The sequence below is a fragment of the Ziziphus jujuba genome, chromosome 9 (assembly GCF_031755915.1).
Source record: "Ziziphus jujuba cultivar Dongzao chromosome 9, ASM3175591v1".
NCBI lineage: Eukaryota > Viridiplantae > Streptophyta > Magnoliopsida > Rosales > Rhamnaceae > Ziziphus > Ziziphus jujuba.
The window spans coordinates 4137108-4162649 of NC_083387.1; the positions used below are offsets into that span (position 1 = coordinate 4137108).

General features: G+C 33.3%; 3 protein-coding genes across 4 annotated transcripts; 1 reads left to right on the top strand and 2 right to left on the bottom strand.

Moving 5' to 3' along the window:
• Positions 1–2325: 2325 nt before the first annotated feature.
• LOC107425854 (beta-carotene isomerase D27, chloroplastic) lies at positions 2326–5165 on the bottom strand. Its single transcript, XM_016035898.4, has 6 exons — positions 4759–5165; positions 4500–4639; positions 4137–4229; positions 3352–3413; positions 2940–3046; positions 2326–2495 (listed from the first exon to the last, which is right to left on the bottom strand). Exons 1-6 carry the CDS (start codon positions 5021–5023, stop codon positions 2326–2328), a joined length of 837 nt encoding a protein of 278 aa, XP_015891384.3. The 5' UTR covers positions 5024–5165.
• Positions 5166–8573: 3408 nt separating this feature from the next.
• Positions 8574–10614, bottom strand: LOC107425880 (histone H2A variant 1). Of its 2 annotated transcripts, none has more exons than XM_016035925.4 (3): positions 10460–10614; positions 9751–9879; positions 8574–9201 (listed from the first exon to the last, which is right to left on the bottom strand). In XM_016035925.4, exons 2-3 carry the CDS (start codon positions 9868–9870, stop codon positions 8905–8907), a joined length of 417 nt encoding a protein of 138 aa, XP_015891411.1. In that variant the 5' UTR covers positions 9871–9879; positions 10460–10614; the 3' UTR covers positions 8574–8904. The 2 variants fall into 2 exon arrangements, with proteins under 2 accessions (XP_015891411.1, XP_015891412.1); XM_016035926.4 differs by lacking the exon at positions 10460–10614 and adding an exon at positions 10088–10364.
• Positions 10615–12302: 1688 nt separating this feature from the next.
• Positions 12303–15496, top strand: LOC107425941 (pyruvate kinase isozyme A, chloroplastic). The gene is made up of 6 exons (XM_016036013.4): positions 12303–12992; positions 13092–13185; positions 13278–13471; positions 13645–13766; positions 14166–14647; positions 14825–15496. Exons 1-6 carry the CDS (start codon positions 12474–12476, stop codon positions 15124–15126), a joined length of 1713 nt encoding a protein of 570 aa, XP_015891499.3. The 5' UTR covers positions 12303–12473; the 3' UTR covers positions 15127–15496.
• Positions 15497–25542: the final 10046 nt, after the last annotated feature.

Genomic DNA, 25542 nt, shown 5'->3' on the forward strand with positions numbered 1-25542 from the left:
CCCTCCATAGGGGTCCTTTATGCGGGGATGATAATTTGACTTCATTATTGGCTCACCTCAGTGTACTGCAAAAATAAATAACCCAGAAGGGGAACATGGTCCTTGGCTAAGGCACCGTGGAATATATTTTCTCTGCATATAAAATCCAATTTAGAGACGTGAGATTATCAGGAATATATTATGGAAATTTGAATAAAAATACACATTATCTTGCTAATTCACTTGTTCATAAGAGGTATTTGTTTGAAAGGTTTGTTATTTTTATTAATATGTAACCTTAAAAGGATTATTTATTTATTTATTTTTAATGCAAGATTGAGTTGGAGATTCCATGGCTTTTATGCACTCTCCTTCCATTAGCCTGAAAGTTATTGGTCTTGTTTAGGCTAAGCTACTATTGGGCTGGATCCAGTGAGTGTGACCCATCTTAAGTACAAGTACAACACCGTCCTGGAAATCCGATTGATTCCCCGGCGACTTTACATTGATAGACTTGGAAATTTTGAATTTGCCATGTTAAAATTGTAAAGTTAATGATCTTCACCAACCAATCAAACATAGCCCTCTAGACTTCACCATGCATATCATTCCTCCTTCAATACTTCCTTCTCAAATGAGATTTTTTTCTTTTTTTCTTTTATTTTAATTTTTTACTGTTCCCCATATCGTAATTTTACTATCGTTCTTTGAAAAGCCACGATTTCTTAGTCTTCATAGTCGAGTACGAAGCAGTTGAAAAGCTTAGGAAGATGGATAAGGGCCTATATCCGATTCAGTCGCTTATCTGCTGACAGATAATGGATTTCATGAACGCTGGAAAAATTACGCTAGCTAGGTGGTAGGTTGTGCTAGTTAAGTTCTTACAAGTGCTGGTGGAGTACCATGCGTCCCAATCAAGGTTTTCAATCCAAATCAATAATTTTTGTTAGCCCCCTGACATTAGTAATCAATGTCAACATGAGATGGACAGAATAGTAGACTGTGTTTGCAGAATAGTAGACTTTGTTTATCCATAAAAGCTATATTCTTATAGTTCCGGTGTTTTAAAGATGGTTTTTTTCCTGATTGGTATGATGCGTTATGGAGACACAAAACTGGTGATTAGGGGAGAAAAAATTACTTTCCGACCGATTAATGTGCCTTTGTCCTTCCATTTTTTATTGTCTGGCACAAAAAAAAAAAAAAAAAAAAAAAAAAAAAAAAAAAAAAAAAAAACCCTTAAAAAAACTTCAAAACTTTATTATAATGGAAAAACCACTTTCAACCAAAACTTTTTAATGGGGGTTCAAAAATGGGTCGGAGCACTCAGTCGCTCTCTTGGTGAGACAGAAAAGACGTCATAAGAATCTCAGAGTTAAATCACTTTATGATAGCAAATTGAAGGTGGGAAACACTCTTGGTCCACCTTTGCTGACTAGATCTTAAAGCAGTCAATAGTTCAGTGTTTGGTCAAAGCTTTTATTCTCTAAGGAACCTACTAGGCTTTGCCATTGCAGTAAATAATAAGTGCAAGCCTCATCATAGACGTAAAATACACCTCTGAAGAATCAACTTTTCTTCATTTAAACAAAAGTCATGAACATTTTGTTGGATGTGTCTGATATCTTAAATTTTTTCCATTTAATTTATGTTTATGCTTCATTTGGGTTGTGACCATGATTAGTGCAAATGTTGATACAGTTGCAGACCAAATATATTTTGACACCTTATGGTATCCTTACTTTGTTTCTTTCAGAACATATATATATATATATATATTCCATGATTAATTGGTTGAGTTTTGGTACCATTTTTTTCTTGGTTGCTTGTTGGAGCTCAAATTGTCATCCATGAATAAGATGCATGTCCTAGCTAGTTTCAATTTCAGGAGCAAGAAAATGATCTTTGCTCCTCCGCCTGTATCTCATAAGTCAGCTGTCAAATTCCTTTGTATTTATGCAACATTTGAATTTGATGGGCTTAACACAAATACTAATGTCCTGTCAAAATTGACAAACTCTGTTTTGAAACTGTTAGAATTGATCATTTTTGGCTTAGTGCTGCTGTTAGTGTTCCTTAAGTGGGCTAAATACTAGGCTTGTCCGTTTCTAGGATGTCAGTACAGTTCTTAATTCTAATTTTTCCAAACTAAAGTCATGACTCATGAGTCTTGAAAACAGTTCGAAAACATTTTTCAAATAAATATAACTAAATTGTTGACTTTGATATATGAACAGTAAAAATTGGATTGTTTCACCATTAATAATGTTACAGATGGCTATTTGCTTTACCTGCACAAATTTTGTAAATATATATAAATATTAGAATGTCCAAATTTTGGTACAGCTAAAAGGTTCTGTTTGTCTGACTTTCGTAACATGCAAGACTAAGATATTTTGAACAAGTTGAGTTTGAATTATTACATAGTTTATAGCATGGTTGGTTGAGTGCAGGATCATCTTTTGATGCTGGAGCCTCCTGGCCAAATATCATCTCGCAGCTCATATCCTCAAAGTCTGCAAAGCACATACAATTAGTGACACTCTATTTGATGTGGTCCATTTTTTATGAATCTTACTCGCACATTTCATTTTACTACTTCATTTATCGTCAATTTTTTTATATATACATATATGGTGGAATCCTTAAGTGAATTTGGACGGGTCTACTTGCAGTATCTTGCACCCCAAGTGGTTATATATGGGGTCCTCCATTGACATGGTGAATATGAACCTCCACATATTAAAGTGCAGCTACTATTACTTTTCAATTATGATTTTCCGTTTTTGTTCATTATGCTTTTCCAATAAACTAATATTTGGTCACATGTAAAAATTTATTCAATTGTTTTAGTCGAGAAACAATGTAGAAAGAAGTTAGATACTGTCTTTTTCTTTTCTTTTTTTTCCTTTTTTTTTTCTTTTTTTTAGAGCTTAAGCAACATTCAATAGCTTGCTTACTTGGAACCATGTAAACTGGCATTCCTAAAGATTCCTTGATGAAGGTCTGTGATGGTATTTTACAGAGATTGTTGCACATTCCCACACAATTGGTTTGCTCTAGAAACCTGAAAATATTGTTTACAAAAGAAGAAGGCAAAAAAAGAGGAATAGGATCAGTGTGCTGACTTTGAGATGATTATAATGCAAACCGTGAATTTATTTATTTAATTATTACAACAATTAGATGGTAATGATGAAAATATATGATTGAAATGCAGAAGATAGGGTCTGGGACGCAACAATCATTAGAGCACAAGGTTTTGAGGCCTCGAACGTTTCTTAGGTTGGTAAGGTGGGACCAGGGTTAAAAACTTGAAAATATATTATGTAAAAGTTGGTAAACTCAAGTGAGTAGCAGCTAAACGCTTACCTGCATTTCTTTATGCGGACCACATTTTTTTCTCTTCTTCCATTCAGCTCCGACTCTCGGACCTTGTATTGGTGGTAAAACCCATAACATCATAAACCATGTTAGATTTTGTTTTAGAAATTCATAAAATACAAAAGTTGAATATAAAAATTAATTTTCTTGGCTTTCAATGATGTAATTTCCTGTTCATATGTGTTTGTGTGTAAGATAAAGAGAGGGTGTCTATGGATTTTAACGTGTGGAATTGAGCAATACGACACTTGTTCATAACCCCAATAGATATATATGATTTTATTTTACCCCATTAAAGCTTGTGTAAGGATAGTGGTGAACAACTTGGATCTCAAGGGTAATTATTATTGGTATTTGTGAAGAATGGAGGTACATAACTAGTTTAAAAGAAAAGGCCAAAATTGTGGGAGGCAATATTTGTAACTATGCAAGAGAATAATTGCTGAGAGACCAAAGTTTTTAAAGTAGCCGAATTATACGAATGTAAATTGCAGGCAATGTCTCTTTCCCGAATCAGCTCTCCATATTCCTCCAATTATTGTAATACACCAAAAGTTAGCTTCCAAATTTAGAAGTAACCCTGTTTCTCTTCCTAGCATTGATTTCAGAATTGGGTCATTAACAATACATTCATTTTATCATCCTTTTCTATTTGGGGTACCACGAACAAGAACAAGTAAATATTAAACCCAAAAAAGAATTTTAAAACAAAAAAGTTTGATACTTATAAAAAACAAACAAAAAAGAAAAAGCTAAACAAAGTTATGGCATACCTCGCAGGGTCCGACCAACCACGCAAAAAACAAGGTGGTGAAAATAGCGAAGTATTCCCTTGCGAATTTAGACTGTGGAAGTAACATTTTTATCTGCAACATTAAAAAACTTTTTGTTTCGGCATTATTGATCTTCCAATAAACATACACAGAAGTAATAAATACTAAAAAGTATATCCAAAATGAAGCGATTAACCAAACCATTCTATTAAAAAAAACAAAAAAAAATCTTTAACAATAACAATAAGAATAAGAAGAAAAAAGAAAAGAAAATGAACTTGCCAGTGAAAGTATTGGTCTTGGGAAGGCTTTGTGACAATAACAATAAGAATAAGAAGAAAAAAGAAAAGAAAATGAACTTGCCAGTGACAGTATCGGTCTCGGGAAGGCTTTCTCTAGAGCTTGTATAACAACTTCATGCTGTTTCAATGGACCGAAATTCCTAGCTGCCATACTAGCCGCCTCTACCAAGCTTTCATACCCACTCTTCCTATTCATCAACCCTGCAAAACCATTTTCTCATATTATATCAGTCAGATTCATGCACAATCAATTTCTTTCCATTTTTCTGTTCTTTTTTGGAATGGAGAAAAAGAAAATGAAAATGAAAATGAAAAAGAACCTGTTGCTGATTGAACACTCTTGGAAAGATAGTCAATGGCAATCCGATCAAACCAGCTATCATTGTATATTGCAGTGGTGTTTTTTCCTACTCCGGACATGGAATTATCAGCCGGAATAAAACTGGTTTTTTCCGTGGCCGGAGGGGTAAGAACCGCGACGACGAGGAGAGAAGATTGTTTATGCTTATTGTGTTTATGTCTCCGATGAGGCAAGGTTGACAATAGACTAGAGCCCCTGCTTCCTAAAAAATGTGTTGCTTCCATTTTATGACAAAAGAGGGAGCTGAAAGTTTTGTATAATTGAATATTTTTGGTTATGAGGAAAAATATGGGGAGAGAGTTTATACCTTATATTAATGAGAGCAAAAAAAAGAGTGAATATGTTATGGGAGATTTCAAAGGGGGGTGATTTTTAAGTATGGAATCTTGCACACATGGAACTTTTTCCAAACATTCCTCCTAGTTAGAAAGATGCTCTTTATAAGAGTTTGTTTGTAATGGTGTATTGGCGAATTTTGCTATGATGCCCAATTACAAAGTGGAAAATATAATAGGGCCAGTTGCATAAAGACAACTAAACGTAATATGGCGGATTAAACTGTACTTGCCACCTAACTCAAAAGAGGGTAACAATCCAAAAAAAACGAAAAAAAAACAAGGTCCAAAGTCCCATATGCAATTATCAGATTTTTTTATATTTTTTAAAAAATAATTTTTTATAACATGTTTCATATTTTAAATAGAAGATAGTGTCTCTCAAAAAAAAAAAAAAAGGTCCCATATGCAATTATCAGATTTTTTATATTTTTTAAAATACAACTTTTTACAACATCTTTCATATTTTAAATTAGAAAATAGTGTCACTTTAAAATGAAAAACTACTTGTAGGGTATGAAGTTTCCAATTTCCACATGAAACCTAATAAGGACGAGCTTGAGCTACATTAGTCTTGTCATCATTATGTTTAAAATTTACTTATGTATTATGTCTTTGAAAAATAAGAAATTAATTTCTAGAGCCGTTTGAGCAAGTTAGAATGATTGAGGATACCTTATTTGACAGAAAAAAATAAATCAATAAATAAATACCATCATGGAAGATTTTGGAAGATACCTCTAAACTGGTTAAAAGACTTAAAATTTTATTTTGGTTATGAGATGAAGAGGCTAATTCAGAAAATTTCTTGATATTTTTCAAATGTCGTTCAATCACATTTTGGCTCTAAAGGAATGGAGGGCTTGTGAAACTAGATTTAAGCTGTTGAGTATTTTTCTTCAAAACGAAATAAATTTTAAGAGCGAAACTCTTTACTTTTACAAAATAACAACCTAATCCTTTCATCTAAAAGCCAAATATTGCAGGAGAAAAAATATATATTTATACAGAGACATTCTAAGATCAGAATGTAGTCCAACTTGACTTCTAGCTCTCCTGCTGTACAGTCTTGGATCAACATCGTTACAACGGAGCCGGAGCCGAAACCATAACATGAAACTAAGTCGTCCTTTCGTGGTTTAAGATATTAGAAGAGAAAGAGAGAAAGAGATAGAACAGCATTTGGAGGAAATTTGAATGCTCCTAATCTGAGCTATCCATTTTAATCAAAGGTCAACACAGATCCACACTAAAGGACCATATTTTTTATCCGGATGCAATACAGGATGTTCTAACCTTAAAAAACTACTCTATATGTATATATATATATATATATATATTTGAAATTCAAAAACCTTAATATCTGTGTCTCTGTGCGTGTGTGTGTGTGTGTGTGTGCGCGCGCGCGCGCGTTTGTCGTTGTTGTTATTATTGTTGTAAACTAATAAACATAGCTACCGAAAGATAATGGTCCACTTGGTAGCTGCTTCTGGTTTATCTAAGTAGTGAATATCTAAAACTAAAATCAGATGGTGATGTTTTTGGAAGAGGGGGAAAAAGAATTGTTTTTGCAGCTAATTTGGCACTCGCCCTGAACAAAGAGCCATCACACTCTGTGGGATTTCATTTTTTTCTTCTTTTTTTTTTTGGGGAAATCAGAATTTGACATGCAAGCTTATAACCTTGCGAGGCTGTGAATCTACCTCGAACTAGCAGCACAAAACCCAATAACAGATCCATATTCAGGAACCACGCACGGCCAATACGCCAATCTTTCCCTGGGATTAACAGCATCCTGAATATTGTTTCTGTAAGCGAAAAATTTAAAATATCTATATATATATATATATATATAGAATAAAATAAAATTTTAAAAATGCAAGAAGTCCAATAGATAAACATTTAAGTTTCCGAAAATATTAAAGGTCACTTTTTTATCATGTTATGCAATAAGGCTTTCATTAGCTAACAAATTGGGGTCATTTTTAACTGGCTTGTCACGCCTAATTATTTTATATGAAACATTCTTTTACAAAAAAACAAGGAATAGTTTGCTTTCTTGGCCTAATTGTCTCGTCCTTATCCTTATGACTATGTACCAATCCAAATGATCTCGACCGCTTTCTTCTCCTTATCATGTCTTACACAGCCGACCCTCCAAAAAAACAGCCAATTCATTACTGTAATTACAGTTTCTTCCTCGACTTTTTTTATTTATTATTATTTTATTCTTTTCGGTAATCGTCTTTCTCGATTTCTTTGAAAAATATTCTAATTTTTAACTTTTCAATAAGTAATAATAAAATTTAAAATAAAAAAAAATAAAAAAAAAACCTTTGTTAAATTTAAGCCTCAACCTTGGAAAACTACATTCCGTCTTCACAAACACAAATTGTGAGACACCAGCACCAATCAAAAATTTCATAGGGAGCCATCATCGGCCAAAATCGGGACTGGCCTTAATCAGGACCGGCCTTGGAAAAAGTCTGTTAAAGAGGATAGAATCCAACACCCGCTATATTTTGGACAACGGCCCAAAACCCGGGAAAAAAAATTATATTGGCTTGTTTGATAACAAATTTATTTATTATTTAGTATTTTTATTTTAAATTATGTATAATTTATTTATTTCAATGATTTTTTAATATTAGTTGATAATATTTATAATTTTTTAAACATATTAATTAACCACAAATGTTACAGAAAAAAATATCACTGAAACATAACACACTTTTAAATTGTATTTCATTTTTTGTTTATATTTTTTAATTGTACTTATAATTGATAAAAATATCTAACTACCATTAACTAATATTAACAATAAATTATTGAAGATCTCAAAATACATACAATTTAAAAGAAAAAAAAACAAAAACAAAAAATAAAAAATAAACTTATCAAACAGGTTACTTTCCTACCAATTTTAAATTTCATATCGGAACAAAACAAATACAATAACTCTACCAATTTTAGATTTCATATCGGAGCCAAAATTAGTTTGCCATGCAAATAAATTGTGATCGACACCAGCTTAACATACATATAAACTCACTTCTTACACTCCAATTTAAATCACACCACGGTCAATTTAAAAAAAATTAACATTTGTAAAAACCAAAAATGACTTATAAATGAGAGGATGATAGACACTAGCTTAACAGAGGTTAAACCCACTTTTTAAACTTTTGAAATTAATAATAATTTAACTCACCCATAAACTAAACCATATTTACCATCCAGTACTAGTTGGTCTTTTGAAATCCAAATGGATGAATTTTAAAACAAACGGCATGGTAAACCAAAAACACTCTCAATAACTATACGTTTCAATGCACGTTTCAAATACCTAATAAAAAAATCCATATTCGTTTTACTGCTTTTCAAAATCTGTTTCTTTGAAAACCCAAAACAAACTCAATCGATCATGGGCACTAAATCATAAAGAGATCCAAATAGCATACATTAGGATTACATATTAAACAGATAAAAGGTAGCGAGAGAGAATAAGCTTGGTTAACACTATCCAACAAACAACGATTTATAACCTAAACAAAGATACTAAATTTAAAGAGCAAACAGTTGATTAACCATATATACGAGCAAACAGTGGATTACCCATATATACTAATCTACCTAGCTATCTATCTAAAAAGAACAAACATTAGGATTAACAATGTCTGCGTCAGCCAAATAAAGGAACATAATCACAAGGTAAACACAATATTTTCTCCAAGTCAAAGAGCCAACTGGGATTCAGATCCCAAATTAGCTTAATCCTTCGAGGTTTTGTTAATGAGGGACTTGTGAATGTGGGGAATAACACCACCTCCAGCAATGGTTCCCTTGATGAGAGTGTCAAGCTCTTCGTCTCCTCTGATAGCCAGCTGCAGATGCCTTGGTGTGATTCTCTTCACCTTGAGATCCTTGCTAGCGTTCCCCGCAAGCTCAAGTACCTCAGCAGTAAGGTATTCAAGAATAGAAGCCAAGTAAACAGCAGCGGTGGCCCCAACTCGCCCATTGGCAGAGATTCTTGATTTCAGATGCCTATGAATCCGACCCACAGGAAACTATATTTCCCAAAGCATGCAATAAAAACACCAAATTAGAGAACTAAATCCAGCACAGAGAATCAGTATGCGAAGAAACTAACATCCAGAATGGTGCAACAAAAATCAACACTCTAACACAATGCAATTCTCACAATAGGACAGACCCATTAACCATTAAATCTATAAATAACCAAACGCAAAAGCAAAGGGCTAAAATTTTTCATGCTACAAGGCTTTTGAACTTAATTAACCGAGCAAGCCCAAGAACAAAAGTTGCTTAATGATCATAGACTAATACCCAAGTCTAAAGTGATTCTCTCACTCATCCGGGAGGTCATGGTTTACACGTAATCCGGGTATAAGTCTAGTTGTCAACGAACAATGTGATGAAAAAGAACATGTTTCACAGTCACAGGTTCATGCCAAATTAATCTCATATCATAGATGAAAACTGAATGCGAAAACTCAGCCTTGGCGTATCCCGAATACGCATCGTAATGCAAGAGGGAAAAAAAGCAAGTACACGAAAATCATTAGAAAAAGAAAAATGAAAACGGAAAGACTTGCCTGGATTCCGGCACGGGATGACCGGGAAACCGGCTTCTTCTTGTCCTTGTCTTTGTCCTTATCCTTGTTTGCTGCCGTGGTCTTCGCAGCCAAAAGCCCCTTCCCGCCTTTTCCCGCCATTAATTTTACCTATCAAAATAATTCCCAAATTTCAAAAAACCAAGCAAGTAAACAGGTTTGTTAAGGTAGAAGGAACACAAGAACGTGAATAAAACCTACTCGAGAAGAAATCAATTTGGGATAAAATAATTTAAACAATATATATATATATATATATATATATATATATATATTTGAAAAAAATAAAGAAAAAAGCAAAAAAGAAATCTGTATTTACTTATTCCATAACCAAAAGAACCTAGAAACCCAGATCTGTCCCATATGTGGGCGAGTAAAATCTAGTCGTAAATCCAAAAAATATATAAATTGTTGAAATAAACTCTAATGTCTCTGAAATAAGCGAACCATACGAAACAAGAACAAGAAGATCTAGATCTGGGTAAAATATTAACTGAACGAAACCGTGAATTAAAATTGCTAAAAATAAAAATTAAAAATTAAACGCTTCCAAGAGAAAAACGAAATAGAAGAGAAATCCGCAAGACCAAAATTCGTAGAACGGAAACCGACTAAAAAAACAAAAAAAAAAAAAAAAAAAAAAAAAAACAATAATAAGTAAATAAACAAATACGGTGAGAGAGAGAGAGACCTGAAAGGGTTTTGGAAGGCGAACGGAGCGAGGGAACTGGAAAGAATGACGTAAATGAGTGACAGAGCGATGGGTTTTGGGCTTTTATGATGGGTTTTGGGCTTATATCGTCCTTTCGTTTTTTGAATTGGGTTTCACTGAATGGCGGTTTCTTTTAGGTGGGAATTCACTTTCGATTTCAAAATTTTCCCACTTTACTAAACGCTCCTTTCCTTTTTCTTATATTCCACCTATGCCATCTCTTCGTGTGCCTCCTTCGCATGTGACAATGCCCTATTCTTTCTTTCTTTTTTTCTTTCCTTTTTTTCCCCCCAGAAAATATAAATAATTATTTCCAAATTTAATCATCTGTAAATTTTTTTTTGGGGGGCAATAATCATCTGTAATTTATATTATTTTTCCAGTCTCCAATTATTTACATACTCTATTAATATGTCATTATATAAAATTAGTAAAACTTTAATATATTCTAAGGACATTGTTTTCATATTTTAAAACTAATTCATGAGTCCTTTTTAAATTGGAAATTTGGAACTAATACTTGAGAGTCCAAACCAAACCACTAGAAAGCAACTGGTAACAGTGTGTGAAAAACGTTTATTTGTTTTTTTCAGAATATGAAAATCGTTTTTGGATAAATTTCAATTCTTTGTCAATAGATATAAATTTTGAAATATGAAACTATCGCGTTTTGTTTGGTTTTTTCATGTAAAATTATGTTCACCACAAGTTTATTAATTTCATAAAAAAAAAAAATTGATAAGTATGAGAGTGTAATACGCAATAAACAGGCTCTTTCATTTGTCAAATAAATCATATTTTTTTAACTTGATAGATTAATCAACACCTAGTTCCACAATTTTTATTTTTATTTTTTTAAAGTCAAAAACTACTTCATATTTTAAACAGTAGAAACTGAACAGATTGTTAAAGGTTATTTTGTAAATAAGGGATTGATAGTTCAAGTTGAAAATATAAAAACTTGGTTAAAATCATCATCCCAATATCAAAATAAAAAACAAAATGGTATTTTTCATATGTAAAAGTTTGTTTTTGGGGTAGCAAGCAATTAAACTGACGTTTTAATAAGGTCAATATATCACTCTTTTATTTATTTATAAATAAATACTAAATTAGAATTTATTTTATTCAAATGCTGAATGACAAATTTGAATGGTTCCATTTAAACTTTTTTAAATTTGTTGTTTTCAAGACTATTATTCAATTGAAGCTTTTCATATGAAATAGAAGTAATTTAAGATGCATTTGAAAGAGATTTCCAGAGCATTAAAAGCCAAATAAATATGACCAAATCACTCCATATCGTGGTTGGAAAAAAAAAATATTTAAATCGCTTTCCGATAGTTTTGTTTAAAAGAAATCACTTGTTTGGTTATTTTTTATAAAAGCATCAATCAAGTGATTACTCAATAATCACTTTCTAGAAGGGAAGTGAGTCATAAAGAACCATTCACATCCAAACCAACACTTGGTTCTTAATCCAATTAATTATTAAAAATAAAATATTGGTCTATATAAAAAAAATCTTAGATCTCCAATATTTAAAAAAATAATAATAATAAATTATAATTAATAGCACTACAAGAAACACCCATGAAACTAGTGTGGTTTCAGACCTTCCAGTTGTGAACTTGAATAAGACGGAGAAACGTGGACCTCACTGTGGTCCAAAACATTAAAGAGCCTGCTGAAAACAAAAAATTGCTTGGCCCACAAGCCAATCTGATTCGTTCACCGAATTGTCGGTTTGTCACACCCATCAAACAAAAAGGGACATATATGTCTATTCACAACATAGCCGCAGGGTCAATGTGAATTTTAGCAGTCAACTAGTTCAACCTTCAGCCACTAACTCCTAAAGCCACGAAAAACTCAAAACCAAAACGCATCGATGTTAGGTCAGAAAAACCCCTACTAAACCCTCCACGTCATCCCCCCTCCTCAAAACTAAAAATTCTTCATCCGCACACCACGTTTCGAGCTCACCGACGACATGTCTCCGGTGACCTTCAACTCTCCATTAACCACCACCTCACAAACATGTTTCTTCTCTCCATTATGCTCTCCGGCCTTTATCAGAGAACCATCCTATAATAAACCTCTCCTCCACGTGCCCAATCACGTGGCGGCCAAAAGGCAGCCGGGACTATCAGTACGTTCCAGAGTCCTAATCTCCGACGAACGGAGGATCTCAACACCGGAGATCGAGGTGGACAGCGTGTCGGAGGCGGAGCTGAAGGAGAACGTCAGAAGCACGCGGAGGACGAAGCTGGTGTGCACGATCGGCCCCGCCACGTGCGAATACGATCAGCTGGAGGCGTTGGCCGCCGGAGGAATGAACGTGGCTCGTCTGAACATGAGCCACGGCACGCGTGAGTGGCACCGCGGTGTGATGGAGCGCGTGAGGAGGCTGAACGATGAGAAAGGGTACGCGGTGGCGATCATGATGGACACCGAAGGGACTGAGATCCGAATGGGCGACATTGGAGCAGCCATGGCCGCCAAGGCAGAGGTGTTTGCTGAAATTTCTCTCAAAATTAATCAAATTTTATTTATAGGCATTTATAATAAAAATATCTTTTGATTGAGTTTAAAATATGCAATGCTGCAGGACGGTGACATCTGGACATTTACGGTGAGGGCTTTGGATTGTGCTTCTGAGTTGGAACGCACGGTTAGTGTGAATTATGATGGTTTCGCTGAAGGTATATATTAATTTGTTTTTAAATTTGTTGCATTGTGGGTGTTGAAGAAGTGGTTTCATGGTGTTTGATGGTTATTCCTTCAATTGCGACAGATGTGAAGGTGGGTGATGAAGTGGTTGTGGATGGAGGAATGGTGACGTTTTCGGTGATTGAGAAGATTGGTCCTGATGTCAAGTGCCAGTGCATTGATTCTGGATTGTTGTTGCCACGTGCTAACCTTACTTTCTGGAGGAATGGGACTCTGGTTCGTGACCCTGATGCCATGCTTCCCACTCTATCGTCTAAGGTTTGCTGTGCCTTTCATATGTATATATTTTAGTGTATTCTGCCCCCACTTCAATATTGGTTTGAACAAGTAAGATGTGTTCATTTGTGGTTGTGTTTCATGGCCTATAGGTTATGCACTTTGCAATGGCTCATGATTACATGGATTGTGATCTAATATTGTTCTAAATGCAGGATTGGCTGGACATTGATTTCGGGATTGCAGAAGGTGTTGATTTTATTGCAGTGTCGTTTGTGAAGTCTGCAGAAGTTATCAATCATCTAAAAAGCTACATCGCTTCGCGGTGTCATGAGAGGTAAGCATGCATGCTTTTTTCTGATCCTTCAGTTATATTTTATATGGTATATTGTTGACAGAAACAATTCCTAGTGGGGTAAAATCAAGAATGCCAAATGGGAATTTTCCATCATTTTCTACTTATTATGAACTTTAGAGATAGCTAGTAGTAGCCTTCTGGTCTAACTTAATGGCAAATGGGAATTTTCCATCATTTTCTACTTAATATGAACTTTAGAGATAGTGAGTAGTAGCATTTTGTTCTAACCTAAATATCAAGTGTTAGGCATGACACATTTGCGAAGCGTTAATATGGGCATGCAGTACTCTATCCTTGTTTGTGACATATGGAGCATTATAAGTCTATTTTGTTTTTGTTTTGTTGTTTTTTTTTTTCCCCTCTCTCTTTTGACTGCAGTGAGGTTGCTGTAATTGCAAAGATAGAGAACATTGATGCCTTAAAGAATTTGGAAGAAATAATTCAAGCATCTGATGGAGCTATGGTCGCCAGAGGAGATCTTGGTGCGCAGATACCCTTGGAACAAGTTCCATCAGTTCAAAATAGGACTGTTCAGCTTTGCAGGCAGCTTAATAAGCCTGTTATTGTTGCCTCCCAACTGCTTGAATCCATGATTGTGTTTCCTATTCCAACTCGAGCGGAGGTTGCTGATGTTTCGGAAGCAGTTACACAGCAAACAGATGCTTTGATGCTTTCCGGTGAATCAGCCATGGGAAAATATCCTGACAAGGCATTAGCTGTGCTGAGAAGTGTCAGTTCAAGAATTGAGAGGTCTTTGAGGGAGGAGAAACACCGTTGCAACGCTCTGAATTTTCCAGTTATTGTATCAACAATGTCTGTGGGTATATCAGAGGAGATATGCAATGCAGCTGCCAAGATGGGTGAGCACTCATGTCACCGTTAAAACTAATGGATTATATCGATTTTGTTGATAGATGCATTCTTGCTCTCCTATTTTTTTGATGATGGTAGTAAAGTCTAGTTTTCTGTGATTTAGGTGCCAATGGCTATAGTTATTAGTTTGTTAGTAACATGGTAGTATGTTGATGAATTTTCAGCCAACAATCTGGAAGCAGATTCTATCTTTGTCTACACAAAAGCTGGGCATATGCCATCTCTTCTGTCCCGTTGTCGTCCTGACTGCCCAATCTTTGCATTTACTCCAACAGCAACTGTGAGGAGGCACCTGAATATGCAATGGGGCTTGATACCAATTCGCTTTGATTTCACAGATGACATGGAAAGCAACCTAATCAGAACTTTCTCTCTGCTAAAAGCAAGAAAGATGATTAAGCATGGAGACCTTATCATTGTTGTGTCGGATATGCTACAATCAGTTCAAGTGGTAAGTGTTCCCTAAAGGGAATATATATGCCTGGACGTCTTCTTTTGGGTAGTGTCTTTTAAGATCACCAATATTTGATTCGTTAGAGGTTAGGAAAATCGAAGTGTTTAATTATAGATTATCAATGATACTTTAATAATTAATTTTTTCTACTTAAGAGTTGGGTGTTCAGGATTTTTCAGCACATTGGCAGGGTTAAGATCACCCATTTTGGGAGTTCCTTGATATTCTATTAAAAAAAATTTCCCCAAACATGCTGCAAGTGATAGAAGGAGTAAGCATAAACAATTTCCACTGCTTTTTGTTCCATTTTCCATTGTATTATAGTGTGTTGTAACATTATTATGTAATTCTAATATTCAAAATTTTGCTTCTTGTTGATCTATTAGTGTGAACAATGATGGTAAAGCACATTGATAGTATTTGGCAATTTAAGTTTTCCCAAGACGCATAAAAGGTTACCGTGGAAAGGTAAAACATAAAAATCATACATATTTCTACCCAAAAAAAAAAATTTGGTGATTCATATTGAAGAATCTGCAAGAGATGGACTTGCCTTGGCGGGTACTGAACGATCAATGCTAATTCATATTGCATACTTGCTTTTCACCAGTTTGATTATGAATTTTTGACATTCCACTAGCAACTATGACCATCAGACTGTTAAAGGGGATTAGAAGTCATACAAAAGGTTATCATCTTTTATTGTTAAAGGGCCTCAAGGATTCTTGTCTTGCCGCCCTTGATCAAGTAGGAAATAAAGAGAAGCAAAAGAAAATGGTTAAAAAAAAAAGAAAAAAAAGAAACTGATGTCGCATAGAGAAATAAACACAACGTAGACTAAAAAGTAAAAAAATTTAAAAAGAGCCTTGTGTTTAGAACTACGAGGATCACAAAAAGAGAGAATTAGAGGGAGAGATTTGCTGTTCTTTGTTGGAGAATAGAAAGTGCCAATTGAGCCCAAACCAGTAACGAGCAACAATGCAGGGAAAGTGCAACTAATGGGCTTCGAAAGCCATTTTCACGAGTCTCTCAAGTGGGGAATTGTATCTTAAAAGCAAAAAGAAAAAGGAAAAAAAGTAGGGATTTATATTCCCTCAGAATTCGATATTCGATGTTTGTCAATATAGGTGGTTAATTATTTGATGTCATTTACAAAATTAGCTTGCAGTCCGTGTCAAATTCATACAAAACCTTTATTTTGCGGGCTTTCTTGATTCCCAACACATTTCACAAATAGTTTCAATTTACATTACCCTGACACAAAATATACATAGATATATATATATATATATATGAAAATTTTATGGTGAGTACGATCCGTATGAGAACCACAGTATTAGTGACGGTTTTTTATAGTATTAACGACGGTTTTTTAGAAAATCGTCAACAATACTATAAAAAACCGTTACCAATACTGTAGTCCGCATTAGGACCATCCGCACTATAAATATATATATATATATATTTTGCTTTTTTCTTTCTTAATCCTACTAGCTTTATAGATTAATTGACCATATGTAGTCCTTACATACTTTTTCTTTTTCTTTTTAATATTTAGTCGTTACATGCTTGAATGGAATTCCCGAAAAAGTCTATCAGCTACTTATTCATTTTATGATAAAAGAAGGATAATGTTTTGGGTCTTTGAGGTCTTTGCCACCCTTTTTCCTTTGATGGAGCTTGAGGAGCCTATGTCTATGTTGACGTTGCCAACAAACGCGTTCTGCTTTTTATTTTTGGTTTTTTTATCACGGCTTTTTCTTCCTTGTTATGAAGGAAAAAAGAGAGAGAGAGAGAGAGAAGGAAAAACTTTTTGCATTTGGAAATAATAATAATAATAATAATAATAATAAATAAATAAATAAATAAAAGTAAAAAAAAGAAAAAAAGAAGGTAATTAGGTAGATCAAATCTATATGAAGAAGAAAGTGGATGTTTCAGAGGTACAATCTTGACTTTGCGATTTGGAAAGAAGGTGAAATACGAAAAAAGTGATTAACCATAGTCCTTTTGGGTTGTTGAAGTTTCTCCAAATACTTTTTGATAATAAGTTTCTTCAAATACTTGTTTACCTTGAAAAATTATATTAATGTGAGAAATTTTCTTTTACCTGGAATATATATTCCAGATATTGTGGATCATAGAAGATTTTGTATTTGTCTGTTCAAAATTCAAAATTATCTTCTTCTTTTTTTATTTGCTAAGCTTCCTGCTTTTGTAATTTTTTTATTTGCTGTTTACCGTGTCTTTTTTTTTTTTTTTTTTTTTTGGGGGTATATATATAGGAAATTTCTCCAAAAGAAAGGGGAAGGTGGTTGCTGAATAAGCCATCAACTCCTTTCGTTGCTGTGCTTCAGTTTCACGTTATGACATCTATATCTTAGAAATTTGTGTAAACATTGGGATTACAAGGAGGAACAAGATCCTTTCCAAATATAACATAATCTGAGCTATGACTTCGATTTTAAATAAGAAAATTTAATCCAAAATGAAAATCAAAAGAAAAAACCAAAAAAAAAAGTGCTTTTATTATTTTGCTATGCAAGCCAACAGAATTGTGAAAACCAGGGGCTTATAAAATTTTGAGAAACTTATTAAGGAATAATTGATTTTGATTGAATTGGTAAAGATAAGCATCATAGTGATTCCATTAATCTTCTCCCCTTTTTGAAAAATAGTTGAATATGACTTTGATATAAAATATCACACTCCCAAACGGCAAAAAATTGGAAGATCTGAGAAAGCACATAGGCATCTTGAAAATTTAATCATACAAAACCTGAAAGAGAAATATTCAATTTCATTTTGCAAATCTATGCCCCATCAAAGAAAGCTAGGAGATTATGTGGTTTTGCCTAACCTACTTTCAGGTCACGTAAAAAGTGATATACCGAATGTGGGGTTTGAAGAAACGATGAGGGAAAAAAATTTCCACCATCCTCTAGTATAAACTGTAATCATTTTGGTAACCTTTTTTTTTTTTTTTTTTGGAAAAAAAATCAAATAAAAGAAAAAAATTTAATAAAACCACTTGTCCAAAACCACTAAGGACCCCGTTTTTCTTCATCGCTTTTAAGGAAAAAAAAAAAAAAGTATGATGGTTGTTCTGAAAGTTCACATGCCCTCTAGAACTAGAAGTAGGTTGGGTGACCTTATACCTTTCCTCGTGGGTCATTTTCATTTTTTTTTTTTTCCCACTTTGTTGTTAAATTTCTTTTCCTGGGAAAGATTTTTGAGACATCTCTTGGCCAACAACAAGTGTCTCATTGAATAAAAGTTGAGCTATGACATAGGAGTAGATTTGCCTTTATGGCTGCGTCTAATTTACCAGGCTTTGGGTGTAAAAAATAAAACTACATCTTTTTATTTATTTTTTTCTCCTTCTTTTTGTGGTTTTTTTTTTTTTTTTTGAAAAACTTTATGGTTTAATTATATAAAAATTATTTGTCACAAATAAAATAAATAAGACATGGTAATAAAAACAAGAATATTGTCGTCTGTCATCGCCATTCACCAGTAAATCTTTTATTTATGTGTTAGTTAATAAATAATTATGTTTAAATCAATTCTAATTTTTTTAAAAATTTATTTTTCTACATAAAAAAATTAATTTTTAGCACGAACGATCTTATCATCAGCAGTAATAATTATCCTATTTTTAAAAAATAACAAATAATAATAAGTATCATTTTTATGAAAATAAAATATATTATGTCATATATTTTTAAATTTTATTTTTATTATAACCAAATATTTTTATATTTATATTTTTATAACTTTATCAAAATATCTAATTATAATTAATAAAAAATTTAAAATCTTCCAATATAATACACCTTATAAATAAGACATGATAATAATAACAAATAATTATATACAATAGTACCAAAAGAAACAGAGCATGGGTCCCATCAATTTTACACCTCATCATTCATCATGCACCACTAAATCTGATAGAACAAGTTGGGGCCCACGTCGCATCTTTGATCCACCTCAACCGTATTGGTTTTACCTTGAAACCTTGGTTTGATGGTAAAAGAAGCTGCATGAGTCTTATCAGGGCAGCATCATTCATGGGCTTGTCCCACCTAACATTTAGGACTAAGCCCATTTAAGGCCCACCATTCAAACATTTCTCTTGGATCATACAAGGCTATGATATGATCCCTCTTGCCCTGGAGCCCGCCACTGAACTCTGCAGCTTTTTTAGCGAGAGTAAATGGTGGCCCACATAATGATAAACTAAGGTGAATTATTTTATTTTATTTTATTTTGAATAAGGTGAATTATTCGATCAGATAATGACAAAAAAGAAAAAGATCAGATTGACAAAACAATAAAATAAAATAAAAGTTTTGTAGCACCAGAACTTGAACCACTGACGGTTTATAAAACAATTTTAACATTAAATAAATAATTTAAAGGGAAGTTTTCTGTTCCACTCAAGCCTCTCTCTATTCCGTACTAGTATTAAAGACATCTTAAATAAAATCTTACCTCCCCTAAGTCAAACAATCAAGTTATGCAAGTATTTCACCCCTAAAAAAAAAAAAAAATTATATGCAAGTGATTTTTCCTTGTCTAAAACATAATAATTAATTAAATGACAATTATTTTCAATCAAATTAAAATATATATTTGTTCCATTATTGAATGGTAAGTGAGTTTAGAATATTATTATTCATGATCATAACTTGTGTATTTCCACAAATGATATGATAAAATAAACAAATCAATACTGTCATCCAACCCATTATTTGACAGCATAAAATACCTTGGACGAAACATAAATAAAACACAAAAATCAATTCTATCCTATAGGCATTCATAAATTTTAAACCATCGCGAGAGAAGTACCAATATATATATATATATATATATATTTTTTTTTTTTTTTGCTTTAAGAGAGAAGTACCAATTATTAAGCAATTTTACAAAATAATAATATATAATCTTGTAAGAGAAGGGAAACAAAAATTATCATATACTCAAAGCGAACGGCAAAAAATAATAAGGTGAGGTTAAAGAACGACACAGACAGATGAACTACCAATCTACATATTTTAATGCCTTTCTATTGTACTTAATTTATTTGCTATTAGAACAATCTTCTTGCTTGAGTGTCTATATTATTTTGTCTTTGTAAATTACGTAGACAACAACTTAATTGTTTAATTAATTGAAAATTATAGAAATATTTAACTTGAAACATTAAGTAGTTATTGACAATCATAAAAGTTAAAATTTGAGACTTTGATATATTTGCATCACTTACATTGTTGCCAAAGGACTAGATATGATACAAGAGTGTTTGAGCTAGCTAGCATCGTTTTAACTTCATGAAGTGCTCTTGTAGTGCTCTGATGATGGAGGAAAGAAAGCATTATTGAAATTATAAGCTTGAAAGCTTAGATGTCATAGGAAAATGAACCCCAAGTTTTAATCATGAAATTCTAGTTTAAAAAAAAAAAAAAAGGAAAAATGTTATAATCATGCATTGTCTCCTATGCTCAGGGTATTCCAAGGCATAACCAAATATACATATTAAATTTATTTTTTAGTTGTTTAAGTTTTTAAATTTAGTGATAATATAATATAATACCATAGCTTAAAATTATAAATTTTCATGTTCAAGTTATATTATCATCCATTAAAAATTCGAGATAATTAACATTTATAAAAAATCACAATAGAATATACGTGAGGATACGGCTTTAGAATGTGTTTGGTATGTTAGATTTTATGGATCTAAATATACATAATAAATTCCATTAATCATAAATTATTAACCTCCAAACGCAGCAATTGATAAATTAAATATTTAATCCTCCAAAATAGAAAACAATGTAAAGTAGTGCCTATGGACACACTACTCTCAAACCACTCTCAGATCTCTGAAAAACTCTAATATCAAAATACCGTATGGCATATGTTTGTTTGCTTGCCCTAAACCTTTTATAGTTTCTGCAAGTCACACTTACCCATTAATTTTAACACACACAAAATACTAATAATTTAATAATATAATAATACTAGAAAAAATATGGATAAGTCAATAGGCTTATAAAGAGAGTTGGTCTCCAGTCCAATGGGCCAACTGGAGTTTTATAGAGAGTGTGTGACCAAGGGCCCTATTACAAAATATTAAAATAAGTCAATCCCATTAATGGCATAAATAGGCCATGTAAGTGAGTAATTGATCATGCTAAGTCCACAATTATTAATTTATTTAACATTCTCCCACTTGGACTGCATAATCATCATCATATATATAATCCAAACTCATTTACTACAGAATCTCCCGAACCATAATGCCATTTCATCTAAATATATAGCATACCAACAGGGCATAACAATATACTAGACTAGGCAGTAGAGATTCTCTCAGTAAATCTCCCAAAACATGATACCATTTCAACTGAGCACTTTGCATGCCATAAACTCAGTCTAGGTAGTAGAGATTTACCTAACCACGTGTAATCCCCCAACACACAAATACCATTTCATCCGAGCACATTGCGTATCGACAGGATACAACAATATACCCAAACTAAATAGTAGGAACTCACCATGGCATATATGGATCAACATATACATATACATAGACTACTAGTCTCAACAGGCCTGTAAATATAATGAGTAATAATATGTGTAATAAAATATCTCATAAATATATAATGAACCACATACATCAATGTATCAAAATAATAAATAATACTTAACATGGATATTACTGCAGAAAATATAACAAACTCCCACTGACCCACAGCAGTCTCAGCTGCCTAACAATCCCATACGGGACACATGCATGCTCCTCAAATATACCTACAGATAAGGCCTTAGTCAGTGGATCTGCCACCATGGTGTAAGTAGGCGTGTGAACTACAGTAATGAGGCTTTCTTCAACTTTCTCCTTAACCACAAAATATTTAATATTAATATACCTCGCACCAGAGGTACCTTTTAAATTATTAAAGAAAGATACTGCTATAGTATTGTCACAATATATCATAATAGGCCTCTCAATGGAGTCAACCACTCCCAAATAACGAATAAAATTCTAAAGCCAAACTGCATGATGAGTAGCCTCATAACACGCCACATACTCTGCCTTCATAGTCGAGGATGCTGTCACTAACTGTTTGGCACTGCGCCAAGATACAACACCTCCTGCCATGACAAATATATATCCAATGGTAAATTTCTTATCATCCACTCAGCCTTTATAATCTGCATCACTATAACCAATAACATTTAGGGAGTTGGTACGTCGATATGTCAACATATGATCTTTAGTACTCTGAAGATACCTAAAGACCATCTTAACTGCTTGGTAATGAATAGGATCAGGATTACTCATAAATCTACCAAGCACACCTATAGCAAAAGCTATATCAGGCCGTGTACATACTTGAGCATACATCAAACTACCCACTGCTGAAGAATAGCGAACATTTCTCATCGCCATCCTCTCTTTATCATTCTTGGGACATTGATCTTAGAAAATCTTTCACCCTTTGTGACCGGTACACTTCTAGGAGAACAATTATGTATATCAAATCTCTTAAGGATTCTATCAATATAAGCTCTTTGAGACAATTGCAACACATAATTAGTCCTATCTCGAACAATTTTGATGCCCAAAACAAAAGAAGCCTCTCCAAGATCTTTCATATCAAAATGGTTGCACAATATCTGCTTTGTCTCAGCCAACAGGTCAATGTCATTAGTAGCCAGAAGTATGTCATCAACATACAACACTAGAAATATAAAACTACTCCCACTAATCTTTATATATATGTATCTATCAACAACATTCTCCTTAAAGCCATTTTGGATGACAACCTCATCAAACTTAAAATATCATTGCCTCGAAGCCTGCTTAAGACCATAAATTGACTTCTTAAGCTTACAAACCAGATTACCATTCCCTACTTGCTGGAAGTTAACTAGTTGAACCATATATACATCCTCATACAAGTCACCATTCAGAAAAACAATTCTGACATCCATCTAATGCAACTCCAGGTCATAATATGCCACAATCGCCATAATGATTCTAAACCAATCCTTTGTGGATACAGGAGAGAATGTCTTTGTGTAATCAATTCCTTCTTTCTGGTTAAACCCTTTGGCTACAAGTCTAGCCTTATACCTCTCCACTTGACCATTAGAGTCTCTTTTAGTCTTAAAGACCATTTGCACCCTATAGGCTTGCTACCCAATGGTAACTCAACCAAATCCCAAACACCATTTGATTCCATGGATTTCATTTCATCTTCCATTGCATCCAACCAAAAGTTTGAGTGCGAACTGCATATGGCTTCCTCATAAGTGACTGGATCTGAATCATCACTTATGTCAAAATCATGCTCTTACAAGTAAACATCATAGTCATCAGGAATAGCTGACCTCCTAGTCCTTTGTGATCTTCTTAAAGGCACATCAGCATCTACAATAGCTGGGGTATTCTACTCTTCAATGATGGGTTCATCCTGACCAACTACTGGTTCATTAATTACTGGACTAATAATATCTCTATCATAAACTAAAACACTGGAAATGGATACATTTTCTTCTCTAAATTGAGGCTCTCTTGGAGCATTACTATCATCAAATCCAAAAATATCTTCAAAATAAATAGCCCTGTCTGACTCTATAATTCTGGTGGTGTGAGATGGATAAAAGAATCTTAAACCCCCAGATTCTATACAATAGTCAACAAAATACCTACTTATAGTTTTAGGATCCAACTTCTTAATTTGGGGATTATAAATTCTTACTTCAGCTTTGCAACCCCATACTCGAAAATGATGCAAATTAGGCTTTCTCCCTGACCACAACTCAAAAGGAGTCTTAGGAATAGCTTTAGTTAGAACTTGATTCAAAATATAAGCAGCCGTCCTTAAAGCTTCTCCGCACAAGTAATCTGGCAAGCTAAAATTTGCCAGCATAGATCGTATCATATCCAACAAAGTGCAATTTCTCCTCTCAGCTATCCCATTTTACTAAGGTGTACCAGACATTGTATATTGGGCATCAATGCCACATTCATGTAAATAAATTGCGAATGGCCTTGGGTTTCATCCACTCTCATCATATCTGCCATAAAATTCACCACCTTTATCAGACCTCACAATTTTTACTTTCCCTCATGGGAATGCGTTGCAATGGTTAGGGGTCTCACCCCTTCACCTGCCAGCAATCTATCTTCTTGTGTCCAATTTTATTGCAGTAGCCACACCTTTCATTGAAGTACTCTTTCTTTTCTCCTATCTAATAAGCATCATCAGTATTATTCAAAAGGTCCAAATAATAAAGCTTCTCATTCATATCAAACTTGATAAATTTCTTTCCTATCTCGTCAAAAAGTTCTTTTGCTATATCAACCTTAAGAATACTAGCATATATAGCTTCATACATGTAATTCTCCATCATCATTATGCAGCACTTATTAAAATGCTTCCAATACTCATAAAGTTTCCTAATTACTGCACTACTATCATTAGTTGGTATCTTGGGTGAATCTATCTCCAAAGACAAATCCAATTTCATAAATGTCACATTCATAACCAAGGTCTTTTTTTTTTTTTTTTTTTTACTTCTGATAATTTATCACATCCAATTTCATCATGACAGTCATATGCAGAACATTCGGGGTGCTACTAACTGTGAAAATAGTAAACACAATAAAACATTTAATATATATAAAATAACAACTATTTTCCAGCCCCTTAACACAAAACATAAAATATCAATATCGCTAGGGTCTTTGTAGCACTAAAGATACCCTTTCGCGGGCCAGGGACAGTTAACCAAATAACCACAATCAAATGCATTGAATTGAATTACCGACAGGGTAACTCAGAACTTGCTATTCATGGCATTCATTCAATTTCCACTGCCAATCCAGGCGGCATACTAAACAATTAAAACCACCGACAGGGTAGCCTAGTTACCCGTATAGACCCTGGTTAATAAGTGGGAGAAAATAACATATTTGTAATTTCATGAAATAGGCAAATATAAAATATCCCATTCACTATGCCAACAAATATTACATTGGTACACATAATGCAGATAAAATAAGTCTCACGACAGGTGAGTACCTAAAATCCCACACTACTATACCAACTAGGCACAAAGCCTTTTTAAGGAAAGCTCCAAACGCAATCCATTTTTATTTTTTTATTTTTTAAACATAGATATTTAATTTAATTCAAAAATTTAGAATGAAATAAATAAACAAACAAATAAATAAATCAATAACCAATAAACAAACAAATAAATAAAGAAATAACATTTTTTTAAATAATAATAAAACAATAGATGAATAAATTATCAACAATAAATAAGTGATAAAATGATATAAAGATATATCAAATAAAATAAAATAAAATAAAGGTTTTTTTTTTTGTGCAATTTTAG

Coding starts and splice junctions, on each gene's coding strand:
- LOC107425854 (XM_016035898.4), bottom strand. CDS start 5,023: ATGGAAGCAACACATTTTTTAGGAAGCAGGGGCTCTAGTCTATTGTCA. Junction 3,414..4,136: donor GGTTGGTCGGACCCTGCGAG/GTATGCCATAAC, acceptor CACCAATACAAG/GTCCGAGAGTCGGAGCTGAA. Junction 3,047..3,351: donor GTCCGCATAAAGAAATGCAG/GTAAGCGTTTAG, acceptor CAATATTTTCAG/GTTTCTAGAGCAAACCAATT.
- LOC107425880 (XM_016035925.4), bottom strand. CDS start 9,870: ATGGCGGGAAAAGGCGGGAAGGGGCTTTTGGCTGCGAAGACCACGGCA. Junction 9,202..9,750: donor CATCCCGTGCCGGAATCCAG/GCAAGTCTTTCC, acceptor TGGGAAATATAG/TTTCCTGTGGGTCGGATTCA.
- LOC107425941 (XM_016036013.4), top strand. CDS start 12,474: ATGTCTCCGGTGACCTTCAACTCTCCATTAACCACCACCTCACAAACA. Junction 12,993..13,091: donor CCATGGCCGCCAAGGCAGAG/GTGTTTGCTGAA, acceptor GCAATGCTGCAG/GACGGTGACATCTGGACATT. Junction 13,186..13,277: donor TTATGATGGTTTCGCTGAAG/GTATATATTAAT, acceptor CAATTGCGACAG/ATGTGAAGGTGGGTGATGAA.